The 21,279-nt window shown below is 51.0% G+C and overlaps 1 protein-coding gene across 3 annotated transcripts in view; it reads left to right on the top strand.

Annotated features, from left to right (window-relative positions):
- XPO5 (exportin 5) overlaps positions 1 to 21,279 on the top strand; it is a 35,282-nt gene that overhangs the window by 8,510 nt on the left and 5,493 nt on the right. For all 3 annotated transcript variants that reach the window (XM_067564700.1, XM_067564699.1, XM_067564701.1), the window contains 17 exons: positions 49 to 148; positions 1,516 to 1,599; positions 2,067 to 2,192; positions 2,453 to 2,543; positions 3,147 to 3,275; positions 4,098 to 4,213; positions 5,167 to 5,322; positions 5,904 to 5,945; positions 7,257 to 7,346; positions 8,856 to 9,055; positions 9,924 to 10,023; positions 11,066 to 11,247; positions 16,761 to 16,861; positions 18,125 to 18,221; positions 18,737 to 18,873; positions 19,765 to 19,862; positions 20,685 to 20,731. In XM_067564700.1, coding sequence (XP_067420801.1) covers positions 49 to 148; positions 1,516 to 1,599; positions 2,067 to 2,192; positions 2,453 to 2,543; positions 3,147 to 3,275; positions 4,098 to 4,213; positions 5,167 to 5,322; positions 5,904 to 5,945; positions 7,257 to 7,346; positions 8,856 to 9,055; positions 9,924 to 10,023; positions 11,066 to 11,247; positions 16,761 to 16,861; positions 18,125 to 18,221; positions 18,737 to 18,873; positions 19,765 to 19,862; positions 20,685 to 20,731 — 1,896 coding nt within the window. The remainder of the gene's footprint in view (positions 1 to 48; positions 149 to 1,515; positions 1,600 to 2,066; positions 2,193 to 2,452; positions 2,544 to 3,146; positions 3,276 to 4,097; positions 4,214 to 5,166; positions 5,323 to 5,903; positions 5,946 to 7,256; positions 7,347 to 8,855; positions 9,056 to 9,923; positions 10,024 to 11,065; positions 11,248 to 16,760; positions 16,862 to 18,124; positions 18,222 to 18,736; positions 18,874 to 19,764; positions 19,863 to 20,684; positions 20,732 to 21,279) is intronic.

Below are 21,279 nucleotides of genomic sequence, written 5' to 3'. Positions count from 1 at the left end.
CAGCATGCATAATCCTGACCTGCCCTTTCCCTTCTCCCTCCCTTCCAGGACAGCAGATGGAGAAGGTCTGGTAGAGAAGCATTATGTTTTCTTGAAGAGACTTTGCCAGGTCTTGTGCGCTTTGGGCAGTCAGCTGTGCGCATTAGTGGTGAGTCCTCTACAAACACTGGAAGCAGTTCTGATAAAGCTGTCTTTCACAGGGATGACCGAGTATGGATACCATGGATTCCATGATTCTAGTTTGTACCATTGATGTGGACAGCTCCACTTCTTTCCCCTTAACAGTGGAGGGAACAGAAAGGGCCTTGCATGCAGTGAAACCTGGAAAATGTTTGCTGCCAACTCTTCTAGGGATGTACTAGGAACTTCGAATTTTGGATTTTCCTCTGACTGCGCCAAAGAGGGAGTTTATCAAGAGTGGTCATATATCAAGGGAGGCTGGAGAATGTTTATGGAAAGACCAATTCAGCAGGTTGCAGAGAAACTGTGTGATGGAGTAAACTCAAAAGGGATTGGGGAGGAAGGAAAATCTTAAACCACTTGAGAAGCTAGACTTAACAAGAAGCAGCTATAGGCAGGGCCGTCCCTGGGGGTGCGGGGCCCAGGGAAAATCACATTCCTTCCCACGGTCACCGGGGATGACTGACTGGCAGCAGTGCACACCTGGCCTCGATTTGCACGGGCTGCAGATCACGGCCAAGCTGAGCTGCTCCTGCCACTGGGTCTGGGTGAGCGAGGGAAGCATGCAGGGGGCGGTTGTTGAACCGTCAGTGACGTGTGCGGGGGACACAGCGTAGGCACACTGCAGCACAGACTCTCCCTCTCCCACGGGGTGGGGGCGAGGAAGGGGTTCACTGATGGGTGCGTGCAAAGAGCTGTAACACATCATCACGGTGTTGTAGCATGGGGGCGGTCACCCTGATTCTCCATACCCTAGGGACAGCTCTCGCTATAGGAAGTTTAACTACCTCAGGCTAGGGTGCGTGCCAGCTGATTTCACTCACTGTTATGAGGGAGGGCAACCTTGGCTATTAATCCTTAGCAAAGCCTGCTGTGAGTGGCACCCTCCAGGGGTGGCAAGTGACAGGAAACCCCACAGAAAGCTATGCTGCAAGGGAAATCCTGAGAAGAAGAGCTCCAGGGAAGGGAGCACTCAAGACAGCACTAGGTCGCAGAAAGAATTGCTACATCTCTGGTCTCCTTTTTCCTTCCATTTCTGGGGTGGTCAGGTCATCCTGCCCTTTCCCTGCCCCCCAAGTGAATGCCTCATGATGGATTGGGTGTTGTGGAGTGGTTATAACTGTTTCCAAGCTGCTCAGAGTCCATCCTTTTCTCCTGAGCGTGGCCACTGTCCCCTTGGCACCTCCAGTGCAGGTTATGGGAACTTGGTGCTCCTTGAGCTGCAGCAGTTTCAGCACACAGCTATTTTTTAGCTCTTATGCTCTGGCTTGTCTGTCTCTAGCACCTTGTGCTTCTGGTTTCCAAATGGTGCTGCCACCCATCTTCTCTTAACAGGGCTCGGATTCTGACGTGGACACACCAGCCAACCTTGGGAAATACCTGGACTCGTTTCTAGCTTTCACAACCCATCCCAGCCAGGTAGGTGAAAGGAAGAGGCGGCTCTGAGTGCAGTGTGTGCAGTTAATGTCGGAGGCTGTGTCTCTCCTGCTGCAGAGGGAATCTGCTCATGTCTGCTACGTTTTCCAAGAGCCAGCCTGTTTTTCAACCTCTCCATTTTCTCCTCTGAAAATATGGACAGCAATGTGGTCTGTGCTGCACTGCCATCCAGTGTCCCAGCACAGCATAGCCTGACAGATTGTTAGTGGAGAGCAGAAGTCTCAGAGGCTGGAGCAAACCCTGGTATTTGCTTGGTGGGAGACTCTTTCCCGTTTGGTCTTAAGTCTAGTGTAGCTTGGCAGTTTTGGCTAAGCCTGGAAGGTGCATGGCCTGGATTGGGGGGTCATTGTAGCTTGCCATTGCCCTTTTAGCACAAAGATTCAAGCTTCTGCACCAGAGAGCCCAACCCTGTTGAAACTTTTGTTCTTTCTCCTTCTTTTTCCCCCCAGTTCCTGCGCTCTTCCACTCAGATCACCTGGGGAGCCCTCTTTCGGCATGAAGTCCTGTCCCGTGACCCTCTGCTGTTGGCTATGATCCCCAAGTACCTTCGTGCATCTATGACTAACCTAGTGAAGGTATGGAGGAGCTCTGCTCTGCTGAATATGAGCAGGTGGTGCCTAGGTGAATGTTCCATCCTGGTAATGGTGGAGAAGCTGGGTATTTTGACACAGCAGTGTAGTAGAGCATCATCTCCAGGCTGCAGGGTAGCAGTCCTGACTGGAAGCTTACAGTTCTTTAGCTTTTCCCATAGTATGAGCCCCCTTGGACCTGATGCTTAGGCAGAGGTTGGTAATTTCTCCACTCCCTCCCTCACCAAATCCCTTCTCTTTTCCAGGTGGGCTTCCCCTCTAAAACAGACAGCCCCAGTTGTGAGTACTCTCGCTTTGACTTCGACAGTGATGAGGACTTCAATGCCTTCTTCAACTGTAAGTCACCGGGGACCTCCTGCTACCTCTGTCTGAGGTTTGCAGTCTTCCCCTCTCTCTCACAGAGCTGGGGGTTCCTAGTCTAGCATAATGCTTGCCCCCTCAGCTCGGCAATGGGCTTCACTTGCTCACATTGCTGCCCCAGCTCTTCCTGCTTGTTTTGTGCTTGGTGAACTTCTTGGCATTCTCCTATGGCAGCCCAGGAGTTCAGTTCTGCTTTCCACCTGCTGGCCAAGAGGAAGGCTTTGCTGAGCCTTAATTACTTGGTGTCTGAGGAAAATGCTTCCTCAGTCAGACATCCAGGGTAATAAGGGGAATGAAACTGACTGTACACAATGACTTGGACAGGAACCAGGCCTGGAGGCAAGGATCCTGAAGAAGGGAGGGTTTAGCTAAGGCATTAAATTTTATTTCCCAAAGTAAAGCTGTTCTGACCCGTGCTATCCTACTAGTTAATCTATCACCAGGATATTTGAGCTCACCCTGCACAACTCCACTGCCAAAGCAGCAGCCGCAGATGTTCCCAGCTTTGGAAAGGTGAAGAGCGACCCTGAGGGGAGAGCCATTTCTAATATCTGAACCGGACTCCAATTCTCTTGGCAGCTTTCCGTGCCCAGCAGGGGGAGGTGATGAGGATGGCCTGTCGCCTGGACCCAAGGACTGGCTTCCAGATGGCCGGGGAGTGGCTGAAGTACCAGCTGGCAGCTCCTGTTGATATTGGACTCATGAACTGTAAGTTGCCTGAAGAACAGGAGAGACAAGAGGCTCAGACTCCTGTTGGAGCCCAAAACAAGTTTTTGTGTGTGTCTTTTGAAGCCACCTCTCTTAAGATTGTCCAGGGTTCCAAGTCAGGCTTTCCAAGGTCTCTGCAGGAAAAATCCCTCACTGCTTACTGAAATAGCCCCTGGTCCGGAACATGTGGCTGACAGGAAAGCTCCTTCCCTTCCCTGGTTCCTCTCACTTGTATCTAAATGGAAGATGGGTCACTTTCCCATGAAAACAATTTCAAACCGAAAGGCCAGACTTGACTGGATTTGTCTTCCCTCTAAAATCTGGCCAATCTCTGTCCTGAGAAATCCAAACATATCTGCCTCGCAAAGGACTCTGTCACTGTTATCGCTTCTCCACGCAGGCCACTTGCTGCCTTTAAAGCCCCATTTAGTTGAGGTCCTTTTCCAGGTGCCATTGGTGCCAAGCCTGGGCATTCAGCCCCTTCCTTTGTTTTCCTTCTGCCATGGTTTGTTGGAAGCACTTCCTCTTGTGTCTCAGGGATGTTGTTTGTGATTCAGAAGCCTCCGCCTCAATGACAAAACAAACAGTCTTTGAATACCATTTAGTACCTCCTGCGCTTGCCTGCCAGAAACCTTCCCCCTACTGGCAAAGGGAATAGAAGGAAAGGACAGAAGCACTCATTAATGGGTAGTTAAAACATCCAGTAAGGTTTCCCTGAGGGCTTTCCAGGCTGGCATTGTGCTTGAGAGGAAAGGGGAAGCTAGACTTCTCCAGTGTCACAGGAGCGCCAACGATCTTCTCTTCTTTTCTCTCCACTCACAGCTAAGACTGGGGAAGGTCTCTGCTCCATCTTCTCTCCTTCCTTTGTACAGTGGGATGCTATGACTTTCTTTTCGGAGAGCATCATCAGCCAGATGTTCCGGACACTGGATAAGGAAGTACATACCCTCTAACCTCTGTTTTCAAGGTTTCTTTGTTTTTGATTGACATGGGAGTTTGCTGGCTATGTTGCCCTTCATACAGAATGTAGAAAAAAGTGCTAGCTTGCAACAGCAAAATACAGTAGCGCTGAAACTACAGCTGTTGAGTGAGGTCATAGTTGCATTTGGGAGTGGTGATCTTGTTAGGTAGGTCGGGCCAGTCCCACTGGAGCTTTGAATGTCAGAAAAGTGCTTTGGATCTATGCACTATTTAGTGAGGAGCCAGTGCAGTGATTAGGGTCCCAGGTGATTTATTCACAGCAGCCTGTATTGTTGGAAGAAAGAGTCTGTTTTAAATGGTAGTGCTCAGATTTTATTATTCAAATCAGATTCTGTTTATTGCACACCCAGTGGGAGAGAAATGTAAACAGCAAAAGATGAGAAAAATGCAGCTTCTCTCTGCTGTTTGCAGTGCAGCAGCTGGAAAATCACAAATCACATGATCTTTATTAGCCATTTAGGGACTGACCAATTTTTAATCAGAGTTGGGCTGCTTGGGCACTTTAGCTTGTCATTCCAGTCACAGCGAAGAATTGCAAGGGTGGTTGTGTGCGGGCTGGTTAAGCCTGAAACTTGTTAGACAGGAGGCAAAAGGAGAGCTGGGGAAGAGATGGGTGGAAGTGGACACCTTCGAGAGTCAGTAAGAGTAGGAACCTCGGGTTGTGACATCCATAGAGATGGTGATGCTCTCTGTTCCCTCTTTCTTCCAGCAGCAATTTCACATAACAGGCACGTGGGTTAAAATAAGCTTTGCCACTTTTCACCCACTTGAGAAATGGAAGACTTCACCCAAGTGTGCTGTTCAACACAGCAGCTCCCTGGTCAGATCCTGGGAGGAGACATTGGAGTGCTGGCTACATGTCACATCTCTCACTGTTGCTTTCTTTCCTCTTCCCATTTTGTCCTTGCAGGAGATCCCAGTGAATGATGGCATAGAGCTGCTGCAGCTTGTCCTGAACTTTGAAACAAAGGATCCTCTCATCTTGTCCTGTGTGCTCACCAATGTCTCTGCACTCTTCCCATTTGTCACCTACAGGCCAGAGTATCTACCCCAAGTCCTCTCCAAGGTATAGACCAGGGCTTCTCAACCTTTTTCTTTGAGGCCCCCCAACATGTTATAAAAATTCTAGAGCCTGGCAGGTGCAGGGTTGGGGGCTTCTGCTCGCAGACCCCTTGAAATGGCGCACGGACCCTCAGGGGGCTGTGGACCCCCAGTTGAGAACTTCTGCTGTAGAATACTCTTTAATCAGATAGCCTCTGAGTGGAGTATTAGTACCACATGGCCCTTACATATTTTAGCTAATCCTCATGACGCTCCTACAAGAGAAATTATCCCACCTTTTAGAAATGGGATTAAAACTGAAGCACTGAAGTGAAGTGACTTGCCCAAAGATGGAGGGAATCAGTGGAGGAGTCAGATAACCTGGATTTCTCGATTCCCAGCCCTAGACTCCAACCACTCAATGACACACTCTGTCTCAATAAAAGCTTTATCTTATATCAAGGCCTCAGTGCACTGGGAATTCATCCCCTCCTCAATAAAGGAGTTTCCACTGGCTTGGTGAAGTCACACCAAGATCCTTGTGCCTAGTGTTCCAGAGTGAATGCCAGATGTTGGCGAATGACTGACTCTTTCCTTGTCCCACAGCTATTCACCTCTGTCACTTTTGAAGTTATAGAAGAGAGTAAGGTAAGTCCATACTACTTGGCCACAAAATGCTTTAGTTAAGGCTGTGATTCTGTCACGGAGGTAGCGGAAGTTACAGATTCCGTGATTTCCAGAGACCTCTGTGAAATTATGCTCTTCAGCTTCTGCCCCGGGCAGCAGGGCTGAAGCTGTCAGTTTCTGGCGGTTGCAGGGAGCTCTCAGCCACCACGGGCGGCGAGGGTCCCAGAGCTCTCAGCAAGGGGGGCAGTTCTCAGTTGCCGTGGAGGGACCCAGGTCCAAGCCACTGCTGGCAGAGGCCCTCCCTAACCCCCAACTGCCGCCACCATAGGAACCCCCCAGCCACTGTGGGCAGCAGAGACCCAGTGATGACAGGGATCCCCCCCACAGCTCTCAGCCACTGCAGGGGACCCCGCAGCCCAGGCCTGCCATGGGTGGTGGAGGACCCTACAGCCTTCAGCCACAGCCTCAGCTGACAAACCCCACAGACTCCAGCTGCGGGCAGAAGTGGACACTAGAGCCCTGAGCTACCAAGGGGGAGCTTGGAACCCCAGAGCTGAGGGGACCGGGCTGGCTATGATTGCTGGGCCCTCCCCCTCCCTCAGTGGGGCTAGGACTTCAGTGATGCCCACAGCCTTCCCCTCCCCCCATTATTTTTAATAAAAGTCACAGATAGGTCAAGAGTGCCTGTGCATTTGTGTGCACTGGCCATGATGTGTCTGTGACTTTTCTAAAAATAACTGTGACAAAATCTTAGCCTTAACTCTAGTACTTGCTTCTGGTGTGTCCTCTTTGAGAGGCACACTGAGGCCTGAGACAGAGTTTAAAATTGCACTGCAATTCACTTCTCAATCACAAACCTGTCCTTGGGTACCTAGACACTTAAATCCCCTCTTCACTGTCTTAGCCAATAAGCCTTGGCTGATGGAAGCTTGGGAGGCATTTAGTGTGAAATTCACCTCCATGAAACAGTCCAGGATATAATCCACTTGGGTATTTGTGTAGGAGACCTCTACTTGGGAGTGAATTTCACTCGCTAGCCAAGCATACCCTTCAGTGGTTGGCGTGTGTGTGGCTGTGGTTGGTGTTGGTATGGCTGCTACCCCAGGGTACATGCTGGGAACTGTAGCACAATAGATTAGTTGCATTTTCATCCCAGGAGTTGAATTGGAGTCCAGTGGTTTTGGCTTGCAGTGACTCCTCTAGGAATTGGCCATCAACTGAACCCTGATGTCCACAGCTCAGAAAAGTATGTTAGTGGATTTGGCCCTGGGGAGAAGGCCTTGCGTCTGTCTGGATTTTGTAGCTTGACCCTGAATTTTGTTGTCTGTCCAGGCCCCAAGAACTCGTGCAGTGAAGAATGTGAGAAGACATGCATGCTCCTCAATCATAAAGATGTGTCGGGACTATCCTCAGCTTGTCCTGGTACGTACACAAAACTCTCTTCCAGGGAGCCACTGCCCCATCTTCAGCTGCATTTCTTCACTTCCTGTGCATCAATCCCTTCTTATTTTTCCAGGAAGACTCTCCTTATTTTTACGTGGATGTGACTTTAGAGCAGAGATATTTCTGCTGCACAGATAACCAAGCAGCTTTCTTGAGTGATAGTGATTTTTTTAAGTAAATTGCAGTAGCACACACAGGCTCTGGTCTGTACCTAGACCCTGTTGTGCTGGCCCTGTGCAGATATACAGTAAGGCACAGTCCCAGCCCCACAATTTACAATCTAAGATGCTGATCAACATCTGAAATGGGGAAAGGAGACATTCAAGTCTATAACCATTTTATAGACACACTTGCTATATTTTATATATTGTAATATCAGTTGTCCACTTAGTTGAAGCCATTAGCCCTGGCTGATCTCTTAGATCTTGCATCAGAAGTGGGTCAGGAGAAAGGATGTGAAGGAGCCATTCGGGGAGCATAGAAGAGAATATAAACACTGGTCACTCTCTCTTTGATCCCACCAGGTTAGTCTCTTCTACTAGCTTTGCTTAACCAGCAAGCCCACAGACTACTGGCAATTCTGGGCTCTTGGCTCCAACATTGCCGATATGAGATTGTTAGGGGGCATTGTCAACCTGTTTAAGGCAGGAAACTGGTGGTTCGAAGGATAATGGATGACATTCTGCTCTTCTGGAGGAACCCTTCATGTCCTGGAGGCATAGCAGCTGTCACTCACTTTGTGGCTACAGATGAGTCTCCACTTTGTGGCGAAACACAAGCTGCTGCTTTGAAGGTGCTAATTGGGGTCATTGAGGATTTCGGCACAGCCGCCAAGGAAGAGGGGTTTGTCATCATCCATCACAAAGGCAGTGGACATTCCTTGATGCTTGTACTGGCTTGTGTGCTTCTTCCTTGACGCTTGATTTGTTAGTAGAGTGGGCAAGTGAAAACTGAACCGCTGCAGTGAGGATAGCCTGTTTGCTTGGACATTCGGGTCTTTTTGGTTAGACTCACAAGGGTGGGAGCAGAGAGCTGGAAAGTCCTGGACTTTGACATTTGAGTGCCCAGAGACCAGCTCACTTCCTTGCCATCCATGGAGGACTAGAGCGATTTGGGGTTTAGAACATGCTGCCATGGTACAATCAGCTGGAGCAGCAGTATCTATCCTGACCTCAAACATTATTTACCACAGGCAGTGGAGGTTGTTGGAGTAACCTGGGGGAGGAAGGGAGATAGAGGGGCAGGGTAGAAACAAGGCTCTGTCAGGCTGAAGGAAGAGGTTTGAAAGATCAGGGCAGGCAAGTGAGCCCTTGAGGGGGACAAGGAAGATCAGAACAGGCCCCATTTGTCCAGCTATTTCCTGCATCTTGTGTGTGGGAATATGTACCAGTCTGTCTCTGCCCCCCAAAAGTGAGTGCAGCAGCACCAGACAGGTATCCCTAGGCCAAGTGGGTGAGTGACCGTGTCCTGCTGCGGGCTTTGTTCCAGCCTAACTTTGAGATGCTGTATAACCACGTGAAGCAGCTGCTGTCCAACGAGCTGCTCCTGACGCAGATGGAGAAGTGTGCCCTCATGGAGGCCCTGGTCCTCATCAGCAACCAGTTCAAGGACTACCAGCGGCAGAAGGTTTTCCTGGAGGAGCTCATGTCTCCGGTTGCCAGCCTGTGGCTCTCTGAAGAGATGCAGAGGTACAGGGTTCCTGTTAACTGTTCCTGAGCTACAGCTAAAGATGGGGCAGAGATTCCAGAGCTAGCATGTGCCTGCCTGTAGAGAACATGTGCACCAGAGGAGCATGGCTTTGTGCCTAGCGGCCTCCTGCATTTGCCAACCACAAGCCCTCTGTACTCTTAAGAAATTTGGCCACCATTTGAGTCCCTGCTTATAATCCAGGAGATGGAAAAACCTGCCTGGTGTGGAGTATATCTAACCAGCACATGTCGAGAGCTCAGAGAAGGGGATGGGGTCACAGCACGCTCCATACCTCTGCAAAAAGGGGAGTCAAAATGCCCCCTGCATTACCTCTGGGAGAAGCCATGTGAGCAAAGTTGCTGTCCTCTGCCTGGCGAAGCCGCCACGCAGCAGTACCACTGAGCTTTGGAAGGTGCAAGAGGGCTTCTCTGGAATATTCCTTAATGGATTTGAAAGAGGTTCTGGGCTGGGGTGTTGGGCGTGGATTGTGCCTGGGGATATTTGGAGAGGGATGTGTTGGCTTGCTTCTGCAATTCTGGGCCAAGTCAGCAGAGCTCGACTCAGAAAAGCAGACTACAGCTCGGGTTCATGCCATTCCCACCAGCCTGTCCTGATTGCGGGTCACTTGGCGTTGTTGAGGCCTTGTGAACAGCATGGGGGCCTGTTTCATTAAACTGAAAGGGAAAGCTAAGTGCAGTTGTTCGGGGCAGCTGCCTCCCAGGGTCACCTTGAGTTCACCTTTCAGACGAATTGACTGATTGGTGAATGGAATTTTGACGGTCTGTGCTGAGACATCAAATGCCGTACTCGGCTTGAAGTTCTGCAGTGCTGCTGGTAATCCCTGGCTTGTTTGTTTCCACCCTTCAGAGTCCTATCCGATCCTGAAGCATTCATCTCCTACGTGGGTGCTGATAACAAAATCACTGATCCCATCCTGGAAGATCCCAGTGGCCTGAACCGCTCGAGAGTGAGTATCCACTGCCTGGGGAGGCTCGGTCTCCAGAAAGTGGCAAGTGATTCCTCTGCATCGGACACATGCTCACCTATTCTGCCTTTTGGATAGGGCCTTGTGCAAGACCTGTTCTAAACATGCGCCTTTTGTTGGACCCAGATCACCACGTCGTTCACGCTACAGAATGGCGGATGGCTTCTGACTCTAGCTCTGGTGGACGTGGGTCACGTAAGAGAAGCAGGCTCAGCAGGGTCATGTCTCCCGTTCCCCCTTCCCTGTGTGACATATAGAATTCTGAGATGATCTGTAACCTGATCAGGCAGGAGTCTCGATGTATCCCTCGCGTGGGGTTTTGTAAACCTTTATACCTGGTATAGCTCAGGTTCTGTTTGGAGCAGTCTGTTTTGTGGAAGCAGCTGAGCTAAGGTTGGATGCTTCGGGTAATGTGGCGCAGTGATCTGCGATTCCCACGTGAAGCACTCTAAAAAGCATGAGACTGAGCCTGTGTGGCATGGTGTGTAACTCAAGTACTCGCTGGGAACCTGTGTTGTATGAGCTGCTAGCTGCAGGATGTTCTCGCTACAGACTGATAGTTGCTGTCTTCGGGGTTGTGGCAGATGTTGAAATGCCAATGGCAGGGCTCTGCTTGTGATGGACACTAATGGAGTTTTAGGCAGTTGCAAGGACAGGGAGCTTCTGGTCAGTTCATGATGTGTGCAGGAGTTGAGACAGTGGTGACTTAAACATTTCCTTTTAGAGGGTGCCCCGCGTAGTCATTTGGACTCCGCGAGACCTTCTGCATTGACACTGGGTCCAGTAACAAGCCCCTGTGCTACTTCTGCATGCCAAAGGGCTATTGCAAACCCTGGAAGGTATCAGGATAGCATGTGGGATCTTCTCATGGGCACGTTCCCCTCAGAATTGGGCAAGCGGAGTGCCATCCCACTGAGCATCCCAGGAGAAGGGCCAGGGGGAGAGGGTTCTCTCTGGCCTTCTGCTGCTTTTGCTTGTGCCCTTGCTAAGAAGAGTTCTCTCCATGTCTTTTGTTTTGCTGTAGATAAGCTTTTGCGTGTACACCATTCTGGGAGTTGTGAAACGGGCTCGTTGGCCCACTACCCTGGAAGAGGCTAAGGCCGGAGGATTTGTGATCGGGTGCATGCCCAGCGGCAATCCGATCTACCGTAACCCCTGCACTGAGCAGGTCCTGAAACTTCTCGACAACTTGCTCGCTCTCATAAGGTGGGTCGAGTTGACGTGACGCCAGTTGTGCTGACTAAACAGTCTCTTGAAGTGAAACTTCCATGTACGTTGTGTGCTCTGAGCGTGTCCTCCCATTGAAGCCAACGGGAGCACAGGCTTGGTCACCTGCACCAGTCCTGCTCCTGGCTGTTCTCAGCGGGGAATGGGACTGGGGAAACTGAGCCTTCTCCACACTCACAGCCCTGGCCCACGGGATTCCATTCCAGCCAATGGGAGCTCAGGCTGGGGTTGCCTCCTCCACCTCCACTTCTGCCTGGAAATGTGTCCAACCTAAAGCTGCTTCCCTGACTAACCAAGTGTTTCTCCACTAACATCTCTGCTCTGCCCTCAGCCCCCACCAGGCCACCTCTCCAGTCACCACCAGAGCAGGGCCGGCTCTCATGGCGTCCAGGGGGAATTTGCTTTGTTCTCTCGCCAGTACTAAGTTGAGCTTCTTTGATTGCTGAGTGTGAATTCTGTCTGCCTGAAGCATGATCTGCCATTGAAACCAATGGGGGCTCACGCTAAGGCTCTTTCTGTGCCTGGCAGTGCCACCTCTCCGTGTACCCACTGGGAGTCTGCATCGTGTGTCTGCAGATTGGCCGGGGTTGAGGTGAGATAAAGGTCATTCAGGTTGGGAGGAGTATTTCTGAATTGTGCAGTTCCCTCCCCCAGCAATGCAGTGTTTCAGAGAGTGTCAGCTGTCTGAGCTACCCCTCGGTGAATTCTCTGTGGCTGCCGACACGGCTGGCTCTGAACCACGTGTTGGCCAGTGATGTGTGTCATGTAGGAGACTGTCCCCTCTTCACTTTCTCTCACTGGAGCTGGGTGGCAGTTGGCAGGTGGGAAGTGTTTTTAATCCCCACGTAGCTTTTCAGCATTCAGATCCATGGGGTGAGGACCATGTAGGGCTCTGACTAGCCAGGGACTTCAAAAATGAGTCATTGACCAAATCAGGACAGTGCTGCTTCCATTGTGAAGGGGGCGAAGGGGAGGCGTATATAGTCTTGACCCACTCAAGCAAATAAGGATGCTTCAGTTGATAGCACTTCAGCCTGTTGTCAATGTTGAGCTGTCCAGTTGCTATTGATGTGGCAGGGCCTGCCATGGTAAATGAGATTTGCCTTTCACTCGTGAAGCTTGAAGATCCCATGGGTCAGTTCTTGTGCAGGTTGTAAGCTCTCTAGGCCGAGGCGGTCTCATGTTGAGTCTCCTGGGTGCTGAGCACTTTGTCTGTGAATGTTTACATGGCATCGTATCGATACAATCCAGTAAATCAGTGTCCGAGTGAGCATTCCCCATCCTTGAAGCAGGTTGGTGGCCGAGGCTGAGTGAGCTGTTCGCCCCCACGGTCACCGCACTGCCAATGCCTAGCTTATTTAGGATACCTGTGTGAGAAGCCTGGAAAACTAAATTCCACCCTTGTATGTCAGCAAACTCCCATTGTATTGTTTCTAAAGAAGCAGAAGCTCCAGGACTACTCCTTAACAGGAATGTGCACATAACATGCTTTGTTGCTAGTGCTGTGGAAGTGGCTCCTATGCTGTTTTCTGGGGTGATGCACCAGTGTTACCAATAAGACTTTTCTGTCGCGTACTGTTGGGACCACCGGTTTTAGGCATGTCTGAGAAGCAGATTGGAACATATTGGAGTGGCTTGCATTCCATCCTCAAAGGCGCCCTCTCTTTCCCAATGGAGTTCTCCGTGCTGGTGAATTGAATGGTTGAGATATTGAAAGTGACCAGCCCCCAGCCTTGCAACTTACTTTGCTGAGCATGGGAGGTGAGGCCCAACTCTCTATGACACCCCCAGCATGCAGGAGGCAGGGATTTCTCTGTGGTTGCTCTAGATTTGAAAAAGAGCCGTACATGAGCAGCTCTGGAGCTGCCAGGAAAGGGTAGAGCTTGTGTTGTGCTTCTCTCTGGAGTTGTTTCTGCTCTCCCAGAATGTATTTCCCCTGCACTGGTCTCCTAGGGTATCTGTTAATGTGGACGGCACAAGGGGCTGTGAGGTCTGGAGAAGACCATGTGAATGTGTGTGGCTGCCTTGAGTGGCAATTGCAGGTTCAGGACAATAGCTGCCTTATTGTTGGGATCAGTCCCTGCTCAGAGCGCTGTGCCAACAGGCCAGCTCTCTGGGAGAATCAGCCAGCTCCTGCATGGTTAATGTGCTGCTGAGTAGAAGTGGCTTATGCTAGGGGCTGGGAGCTCCTGCAGCTTGAGAGCGACTGGATCGGCGGGAGGCAGCCACACAAAGCCTCCTGAGCAGCTGAATTGAACTGTAAGTAAAGAAGCCCCTGTGGTGTGGGACTGTTCTCCAGTGTAAATGGTTGTGCTTACCCTTCTCTGGGTTTCTTGCCTGGGCCTTTGTGCCATGGCTGGGAGTAGAGGCTGTGAAAACAAATAAGTCATTCGGTCTGCACTAAGGTAAGTAGTATGTGGGAAAGCTCTCAGGGAGATGAAGCTCCTCAGCTTACATGGTAAATGGGTAGCTCCTCCAAGGCAGTCAGCATGCAAGCTGAGGGGCATAGATAGTGTATTGTAACCTCAGCTGGCCAGTTCTTTTGTGCCTGACCTAACTTGCTGTCTTGCTGGTTGTGTGAATATTTGTTGAATGGGCTTGAGATTGCTCCATTAATTACATGTTGCTTGCAGCTTGTTGGCCAATAGTTTCCCTCGTCCTCTGTGGTATTTCAGTTTATCCAGCTGCTTTTGGCTTATGGCTATCTTTATTTCCTTCCTGGGTTTGAGCCTGAATAACAGTGCCCTCTGGCCTTGGACATGATCTCTGACTTTGGAGAAAGGGAAGTTACCCGGAAGCACAGTTTCCTGGAGTCAGCAGCTGCACAGATTGACTCACTCAACATCTTCCGTGCCTGGGATCTATTCATGTTGCATTAGAAACAGACCAAACAGGGTTATCGTGTGCCCTGCACAGCCACAGGGCTCTTTCTGAATCCATCTTGACTATATTTTTTTTTTCCCCCAACATGGATTTCTGGGAGGCTCTGAAAGGCCCGTCCTCTGGCCCAGAAGACTAACTCTCTCAACGCTGGAGACAGTGCCTTGCCTGTTGAGCAGAGCTGTAACTGTTTCTCTGAAAATATAGCCCTCATGCCCTGTGTCATGTCGTTTCCCTGTGTCTTTCCTGTATTATAAATGTGTCTATTTGGAATGTCATTTTCCATGTTTTATTTGGTGCTGAATTCCCCAAAGGCCTCTTTGCCCCCTTGATTATGTTCATTGATCACAAGTGGGGCTGAGAATTTTGATCTTGCCATACACAGTGGCTGCATTCCACCATGCACAGTGTCTGTGATTTCATGGGGAGCAGCAGATCAGCCCCTCATGTAGCCTCAGCTACTGCTGTAGCTTTGCCAAGCCATTAGCCAGGGGAGATTGACCTTTATCTGACTGAGCATCAGCTCATGCCTTGGCCTCTGATATCCCGGAGGTCAGACTACATGATTTCGTGGTCCCTTTTGGCGTAAAACTCTGACTCATGCAGCTGTACTCCCAGTTTAAGAAATTGTTCTAAGATAGGACCCGAGACAGAGAGCTGTGAGATGTGATACTCTAATCCTCACAGGACTGGCTAGACAACATCTTTGGTCAGACCAGTAATGTTCCGAAGCCACCCCGCAGGACTAACGGCCAGTCCGTAGTCCTGAGTTTGGAGTGCTACGATATGGCTTAGCATCCAACCACACATCCCTCTGCTCCAGCTTTTATTAGCATGAAACAGGCTGGAGACACACCCTAGGTGACTGTTTAAAGATGATGAAGCCCCTTTGGCTGGTTGTGCCACAAGGCACTGCATAAGTCTCTGACAGAGGTGTGTAGCGCTTTCTGAGCCTGTAGGGCAGCATTTCCCAGCTTTTTTTTTTTTTTTTTTTGAGAACCGAATCCTTGTCTATACAAACACTTAATTTTCAGCAAGCAGGGGTGTAAATCTACCCCGCAGTAGCCGGCCACACACTAAATGCCCATGTGGCCTCTGCTGCCTGGCAATAGAAGTTCTGTGGTGCACTTTGATCTGTTTGCATTTCAAACTGGCCTAGATCATAGCACACCAGGGAACTTTTAGTGCATGGCATCAAGGTTTCATGCCTGTTGTTAGTGTGCGGCAGTCTACTGCAAGGGAGATTTACACCCCAGCTTGCCACAGATTCACTGTTCATATAGACAAGCCTTGAGTCCCCTTTCAGGGAAGTAAAACCAGTCATGGCCCCCTTTCAGCCCCACTGCATGGTGTTGAAAGCCTACCCAAAATGAATAGTCAGTCAGTAGATTGTGTAGACTTACAAATCTCCTCACTGGTATCTGTGTTAGCACTCATTGAAATGAATGGGATCATTCACACCTCAGAGCTGTTATTGTTTCAGGCTCTCTGCAAACTCAGGCAGAGATTGCTGAATGTTTTTGTACTTGAGTCATGTCTTGAAGGTTTTCTTCATGATCGTAGCAGCTAGAGACTTGCTTTTTTTTTTTTTTTTTTTTAAATGAAAGCTGAGACTCCAGAGAACAATTGAGGCTTGTCTGTGCCCTCTGCCCCCAGCTAGTCCTTCGCGCCCCCCAGGGGAGCGCGCCCCTCATTTTGGGAAACGCTGCTCTAGGGGGAGATACTGAGTTGCCCTTGATCACCTCTAGCAGCAGGTACAATGGCATTGCAGTTTTGGAGGAGGCTGTTGGGCCGTTTGGCTGCAGGATTTATGCTGTGTGCAGCTGTCGACGCCCAGAGTGAAGGTCTGAGGTCTCAAAGGAGAGAGGTAGGTGAGAGAGACACCCCCTGCTGAGACAAGCTCTGAGAGTCACTACTCTGGCTAGTGAGGGACCCTTTTTGGCCTGGATGGCAAAGAACCACCCACCCTTGGCTGAATTGGGGTCCATCATAGAGAGCTGACAGTGAGTGGCTATCTCCTGATTATGCAGAACTCTTCCCTGCCGGATGCATTGTCCAGGGGGCACGTGTCTCTGCCACACTGCCACTTGTAGCATGTGTATATAAGGATGTTGTGCTCCCTAGAGGTCCTCCAGTGCCGCCTGCCACTCTGGGGACTGTGACCCATCCCTGAGGGGCAGCGTGTGTATTTTGGAGCTGGGACAGCTTCTCCCTTTGCCGTGGCATCAGGTGCAGAAGATCTTGCTGGAAACAGAACTCATGTCTGTGGGGTTTTTAAATCTCTTCTCTGGCCAAGCTAACGAGCTGTTGCCAGCGTTGACTGGGGAATTGTTGAGAGTCTTTGCTGCCAGAAGGGTGGGGTGAATGGGTTGGAATGTGAGAGGGCAGCTGGGAACTCCAGGACAGGAGGGGGGAGTCTCTCCGTGTCTCTGGGGGATGAGCTTCCCTGATGTTTTCCCAGGTGGAGAAGGGGGATCCCATGCACAAGTGCTTGGTCTCACCTTCCTCAGCCACTGAGGAGCTGTTTACAGGCTGAAGGTGGAGGATCTCACTGCCAAGCAGCAAAGGGGCTTGACTTGCATGAGTATAAACCACTCTCCCTTCTCTTTCAGGACCCACAACAATCTCTACATGCCAGAGATGGTGGCAAAGCTGGGGGAAACATTTGCAAAGGCTTTAGATATGCTGGAAGTGGAGAAGAATGCCATCCTAGGTAAAGACAGCCAGCTCCTCTTCAGAGGAAGACATGTAGGCAGCCTTATCAGGAGGGGGCATCTGCATTTAATACTAGCAGCTGAAATTGAAAGGAACCAGGGGTCTGGTGTCTTTCCAGCTGTGCAGCTCTCTGCTCTGACTTGAATTCATTAGCTTTTATTAAACCTCTGATCTCGCAGAGTCTGAATCAACCCTCCTACCCAGCTCACCTGCAGGAAGTGGTAGCACATCTCCCTAGCCCAGCTGGGGGACATCACTGTTTCCTGGCAGCTCATTCCCAAAAGAGAGACTGTGCTACTCATGTTTGTATGCTCATGAGCTGCATCGATTTTTCAGGGTACATACTTCTGGGTCTATGTGCTCCCATAACCAGAGCCTGGTTCCAAAGCAACACTGGCTGCTGCCATAGAGCAGAAACCTGCCACCTGGGCATTCTCCATAGAAGTCCTGCAGTCTGGCCCTGCTGTTAGCCTCCAGGCATTCTAAGGCATTTCAGAACCTCAGTCAGTAGATTTGGAATGTATCAGGCACACGAGTAAATGAAGTGTTGGATGGTCCAAGGGTTAAGGAACTGGATTGGAACTCGGGAGATCAGGGTTCAATTTCTGACTCTCCCATTGATTCACTGTGACCTCGGTCAAGTCACTTCATCTTCCTGTGCCTCTGCTCCCCATCTGCCTTCCTCTCTTTAGGCTGAAAGCTCTGCAGGGCAGGGACTGGTTCTTCCTGTGTGTTACAGCACCTAGGACAATGGGGCCCTGCTGGGGACTCTAGATGAGACCATGGTACTAACAATGGGCACCCAGTGAGACTGGCCAGCCCCCCGGACAGAAGGTGACTATTGAGCCTGCAGGGGCTGTTGGAAGAAGGGTTGCAGAACTGGCTGGTTCTCTTCTGGCCTGCTTTGAAAGGCTGGCCCTGTCAGCCAATCCGGAGCAGTGCAGAGGGGCTAAAGCTGTTGGAAGTTGCACACGCATTTGCTGCATTTCCCTAAGTTTCGAGAGCTGCCCCCTCCATAGCATGGGTACGTCCCATTAGAATTCAGCAATTGCCTAGAGGTGGGGGTTCTGTTGGGTGCGTGGGATGGGTACCGTGAATGGGCTGACTGGCTCCTAGCCTCACTGCTTGGGTCCATGTGATCTTGCTGAGCATCTTGGTGCTCTCCCAACAGCCAAGTCTTGCTGAACTGGGGCTGCCCGTGAAGGTGCCATTAGGAGGGTTTGGGGTCTGGTTGATGAATTTTATTTTCCTCTCCCTTCAGGCCTCCCGCAGCCTCTACTGGAACTTTATGACTCTCCTGTTTACAAAACCATCTTGGAAAGGATGCAGGGCTTCTTCTGTACCCTCTATGATAATTGGTAAGACCTCCCACACACCGTCACTGATGAGATGTAACCCAGAGTGGCCCATCCTGGGGAAAGGGATGGCACTCTGACCTCAGCTAGCAGACACAGCTTTCCATGTGTGTGCACTACAGTTTTTCTAAGAACCAAGTGACCATGAGCAGTGCTGAACTATAGAGGGCTCCTGGAACCCACCGAAAGTACCTGGAGCGCAGCTGCCAGATGAGCATCTCAGACGGGTGGGTCTCCTGATCACTCTTTCACTGTCACTGTAATACCCTGACCTAGTTTGCTGCTTGTAGCCTATTTCGGGGTTAGCAACATCAGCACTTGGAAATGATTGGTGCTCCAGGGGTGGTCCCGCTGCAGATTCCTGGGAGAGGAACCCCACCATGAAACTTCCTCTGAGCTTTACATAACCACAAGGTGACGCACATCTCCAGAGTGGAGCACTTCTGGCCTTTGCTACCATTGAAGGCATCACTTCTGTTGTGCAGTTTAGTTCATTTATACCTGGCTTTTCATTGCAGTTTCCACATCCTGGGAAATGCCGGCCCATCAATGCAGCAAGACTTCTATACTGTTGAAGGCCTAGCCAGCCAGTTCCTCAACTCAGCCTTCATTAACCTCAACAATATTCCCGACTACAGGCTGCGCCCCATGCTTCGTATCCTTTGGCTGTGGCTGAAGCCAGGCCAGCAACTACTACAGAACGTGGCAGAGGTCTCCCTTTCCAAACTGGCTTCACAGCCACCCCTCCTCCTCTCTAAAGCTGGGCAAGAGGAGGGAGTAGGGAAGGTAGATCAAATTAAATGGAGCCTGCCTCTGCCTCCCTTACATGGCAGCTTGGGCTGTCCCCCTCTGTTCCGGGGAATGTGAGCAGATGCACAGGGAAAGGCACCGCAAAGAGTGACGTCAGCTTTGCATGCAAAGAAGTTGCATTGCCCTGGGAAGTTGCAAAAAAAAAAGGACCTCTCTGCTGACGTATTCAGCCTACAACATTCTTTGCAGCTAAATGACTCAGGAGGTTGGAAAGAGGGTAATCTGCTGACTGGTTCCCACTGACTGTGTGAAATGAGCCGGGCGCTCCATTCAGTTCCCAGGGCACAGCTGTCCACATCTCAAAAGTACCACACCAGTTGACACTATGTGTCTCCCTTCTGGGCTGAACAGCCAGGGAGACCGAACTCCCCTCACACTCTAGAAGTGGGGCCTCCATGACCCAGTTCAGAGCCGCTGGGAAGGTGGGCGAGAGAAGCCTGGTGCACTGCCCTCTGTGCGGTTCCTGCTCTGACCTCGAATGCTGGCACCGTCCTGAGCACTAACATTGCTCTGCCGTTTGGTGTCTGGTATGAATGGCTCGCTGGTTGTTGTCAGTCAGTCAGTCTGTTTCAGCCAAGAAGCAGAACACATGGGGCTCTTCCACACAGGCAATGGAGCTTTGCATGCTGGGATCTACGGTCTCTAGGCTGTGTGGTTGTCAGCTGTGTTGGTGCATGGCAGCTCTCCCTAACATGAGACTTCCGTGCTGCATAACTTCCTTAACCAGCCCATGCAGGTGTGTTTGTGAAGCCATTGGTTCTCTCCTGCCCCTCGGAGCACTACGAAACCCTTATTTGTCCTATGCTCGGACCGCTGTTTACCTATCTCCACCTGGTAAGCAACAGCTTTTTCAGTGGCTCTTGGTGCCTCTGGCTCCTGTGACGGCTCAGAGCTCCTGTGTCAGAGTGGAGACATCCCTCCCGCCTCAACCGTAGCAGGGCTCCAGAGCCCAATCACACAGGGAGCAGAACCGAGAAATTTGCTTTTGGCCATTTCAGGATGTAGTGTCGGGATTCCAGGCGTCGTCTTGCCCGGTTGCACCCCCTGTGCTGGTGTGTTAGAGCTCAGATTCTTGCTGTGAATTTCCAGGCTTGGGGATGTGAGCCCCCCGTGGTCTTCAGTCATTTGAATCTCTGTAGCCTTTTCAGCCCCGGGCAACGCTGGGTCTGCACTCCCTCCCTCTCTCTTTCCTAGCTCTGTGATTCCTAGAGCCAGCCCAGCTACACCAGCTTTCCAGCCAACACTAGGACAGTGGTTCCCAAACAATGGGTCATGCCCCAAGTGGGGTTGCTCTATCGGCCAACAGGGTTGCAGTAATCCCACGCGCACACTCCATGCAAGGTTGTGCTGTGCAGAGGCTGCAGTTTTAAAATGGCATCCTCCATCCTGCCTGGGGTCACGGGAAGCAATACATCTGCAAATGGGTTCATGCGGGGAAGGAGTTTTTACTGGGCTCCTGCCCTGTTCTGGGTGGGGCCTGGGGAGAGGTATATTTATAGCTCCTTTGAGTGAGACCAGGTTGTTCACAGAGCCATCTCCGGTGGCTAGAATCCTGCCCTTTTGGCCCTGTGGTCTGGTGAATGGGTGTCCAGGACTATCTACAGCATTTCTGGCATGGCTCATTGAGGTTATTGAATCCTGTCTGGTGTTTTGCAGAGGCTGTCCCAGAAATGGGAGGTCATCAGCCAGCGGAGTCTACTTTGGTAAGGGACATGGACTGAAGGGGAGGCAAGGGGTGGGAACCACAGCTTGGGACTCTCATCTGGCCTTTTGCCTCCAGCTGGCAGCACTGGGGAAGGGAATAATCCTTCAGTAGCAACATCTATGAGCTCCAGAGAGAGTCATGTCCAGCCCTCCTGATGGGGTTGGGGCAGAGGAGACCGCCCTCCGTCCCCAGGGAAAGGGAACCAAAATGGGGGTGATGCTGGGCCTTGGGCTAGGATCTGCAGCTCCTTGGGCTCGTGGTCAGTGGAGAGGGTGAGCTGGTGAGCAGCTGCCTGAGAAGTGACTGTTCTCTCCACGCCCGCGGAGCTGTGAGGGAAGACACCCCAGAAAGGGAGACACCACCGCCCTTGATGCTGAGTCTTCAGTGGAGCTGAGTGGGGTGACTCATTCAGCTCCACAGTGTCTCTCCCTGCCTCACTGGGGAAGCAAAGGTCCCAGTTACTCTTTGGTCGTGAGAGAAGTTTCTGCCCTCCCCTCTTCTGTTACTCTTGGCGATGGTCCAGGCTAGAAGCTTGGCCAGCTGGGT

The sequence above is a fragment of the Emydura macquarii genome, unplaced genomic scaffold, assembly GCF_026122565.2.
Source record: "Emydura macquarii macquarii isolate MOO-44397 ecotype Brisbane River unplaced genomic scaffold, CSIRO-AGI_Emac_v2 contig_2676, whole genome shotgun sequence".
Lineage (NCBI taxonomy): Eukaryota > Metazoa > Chordata > Testudines > Chelidae > Emydura > Emydura macquarii.
This window is presented reverse-complemented; position numbering and strand designations above follow the sequence as displayed.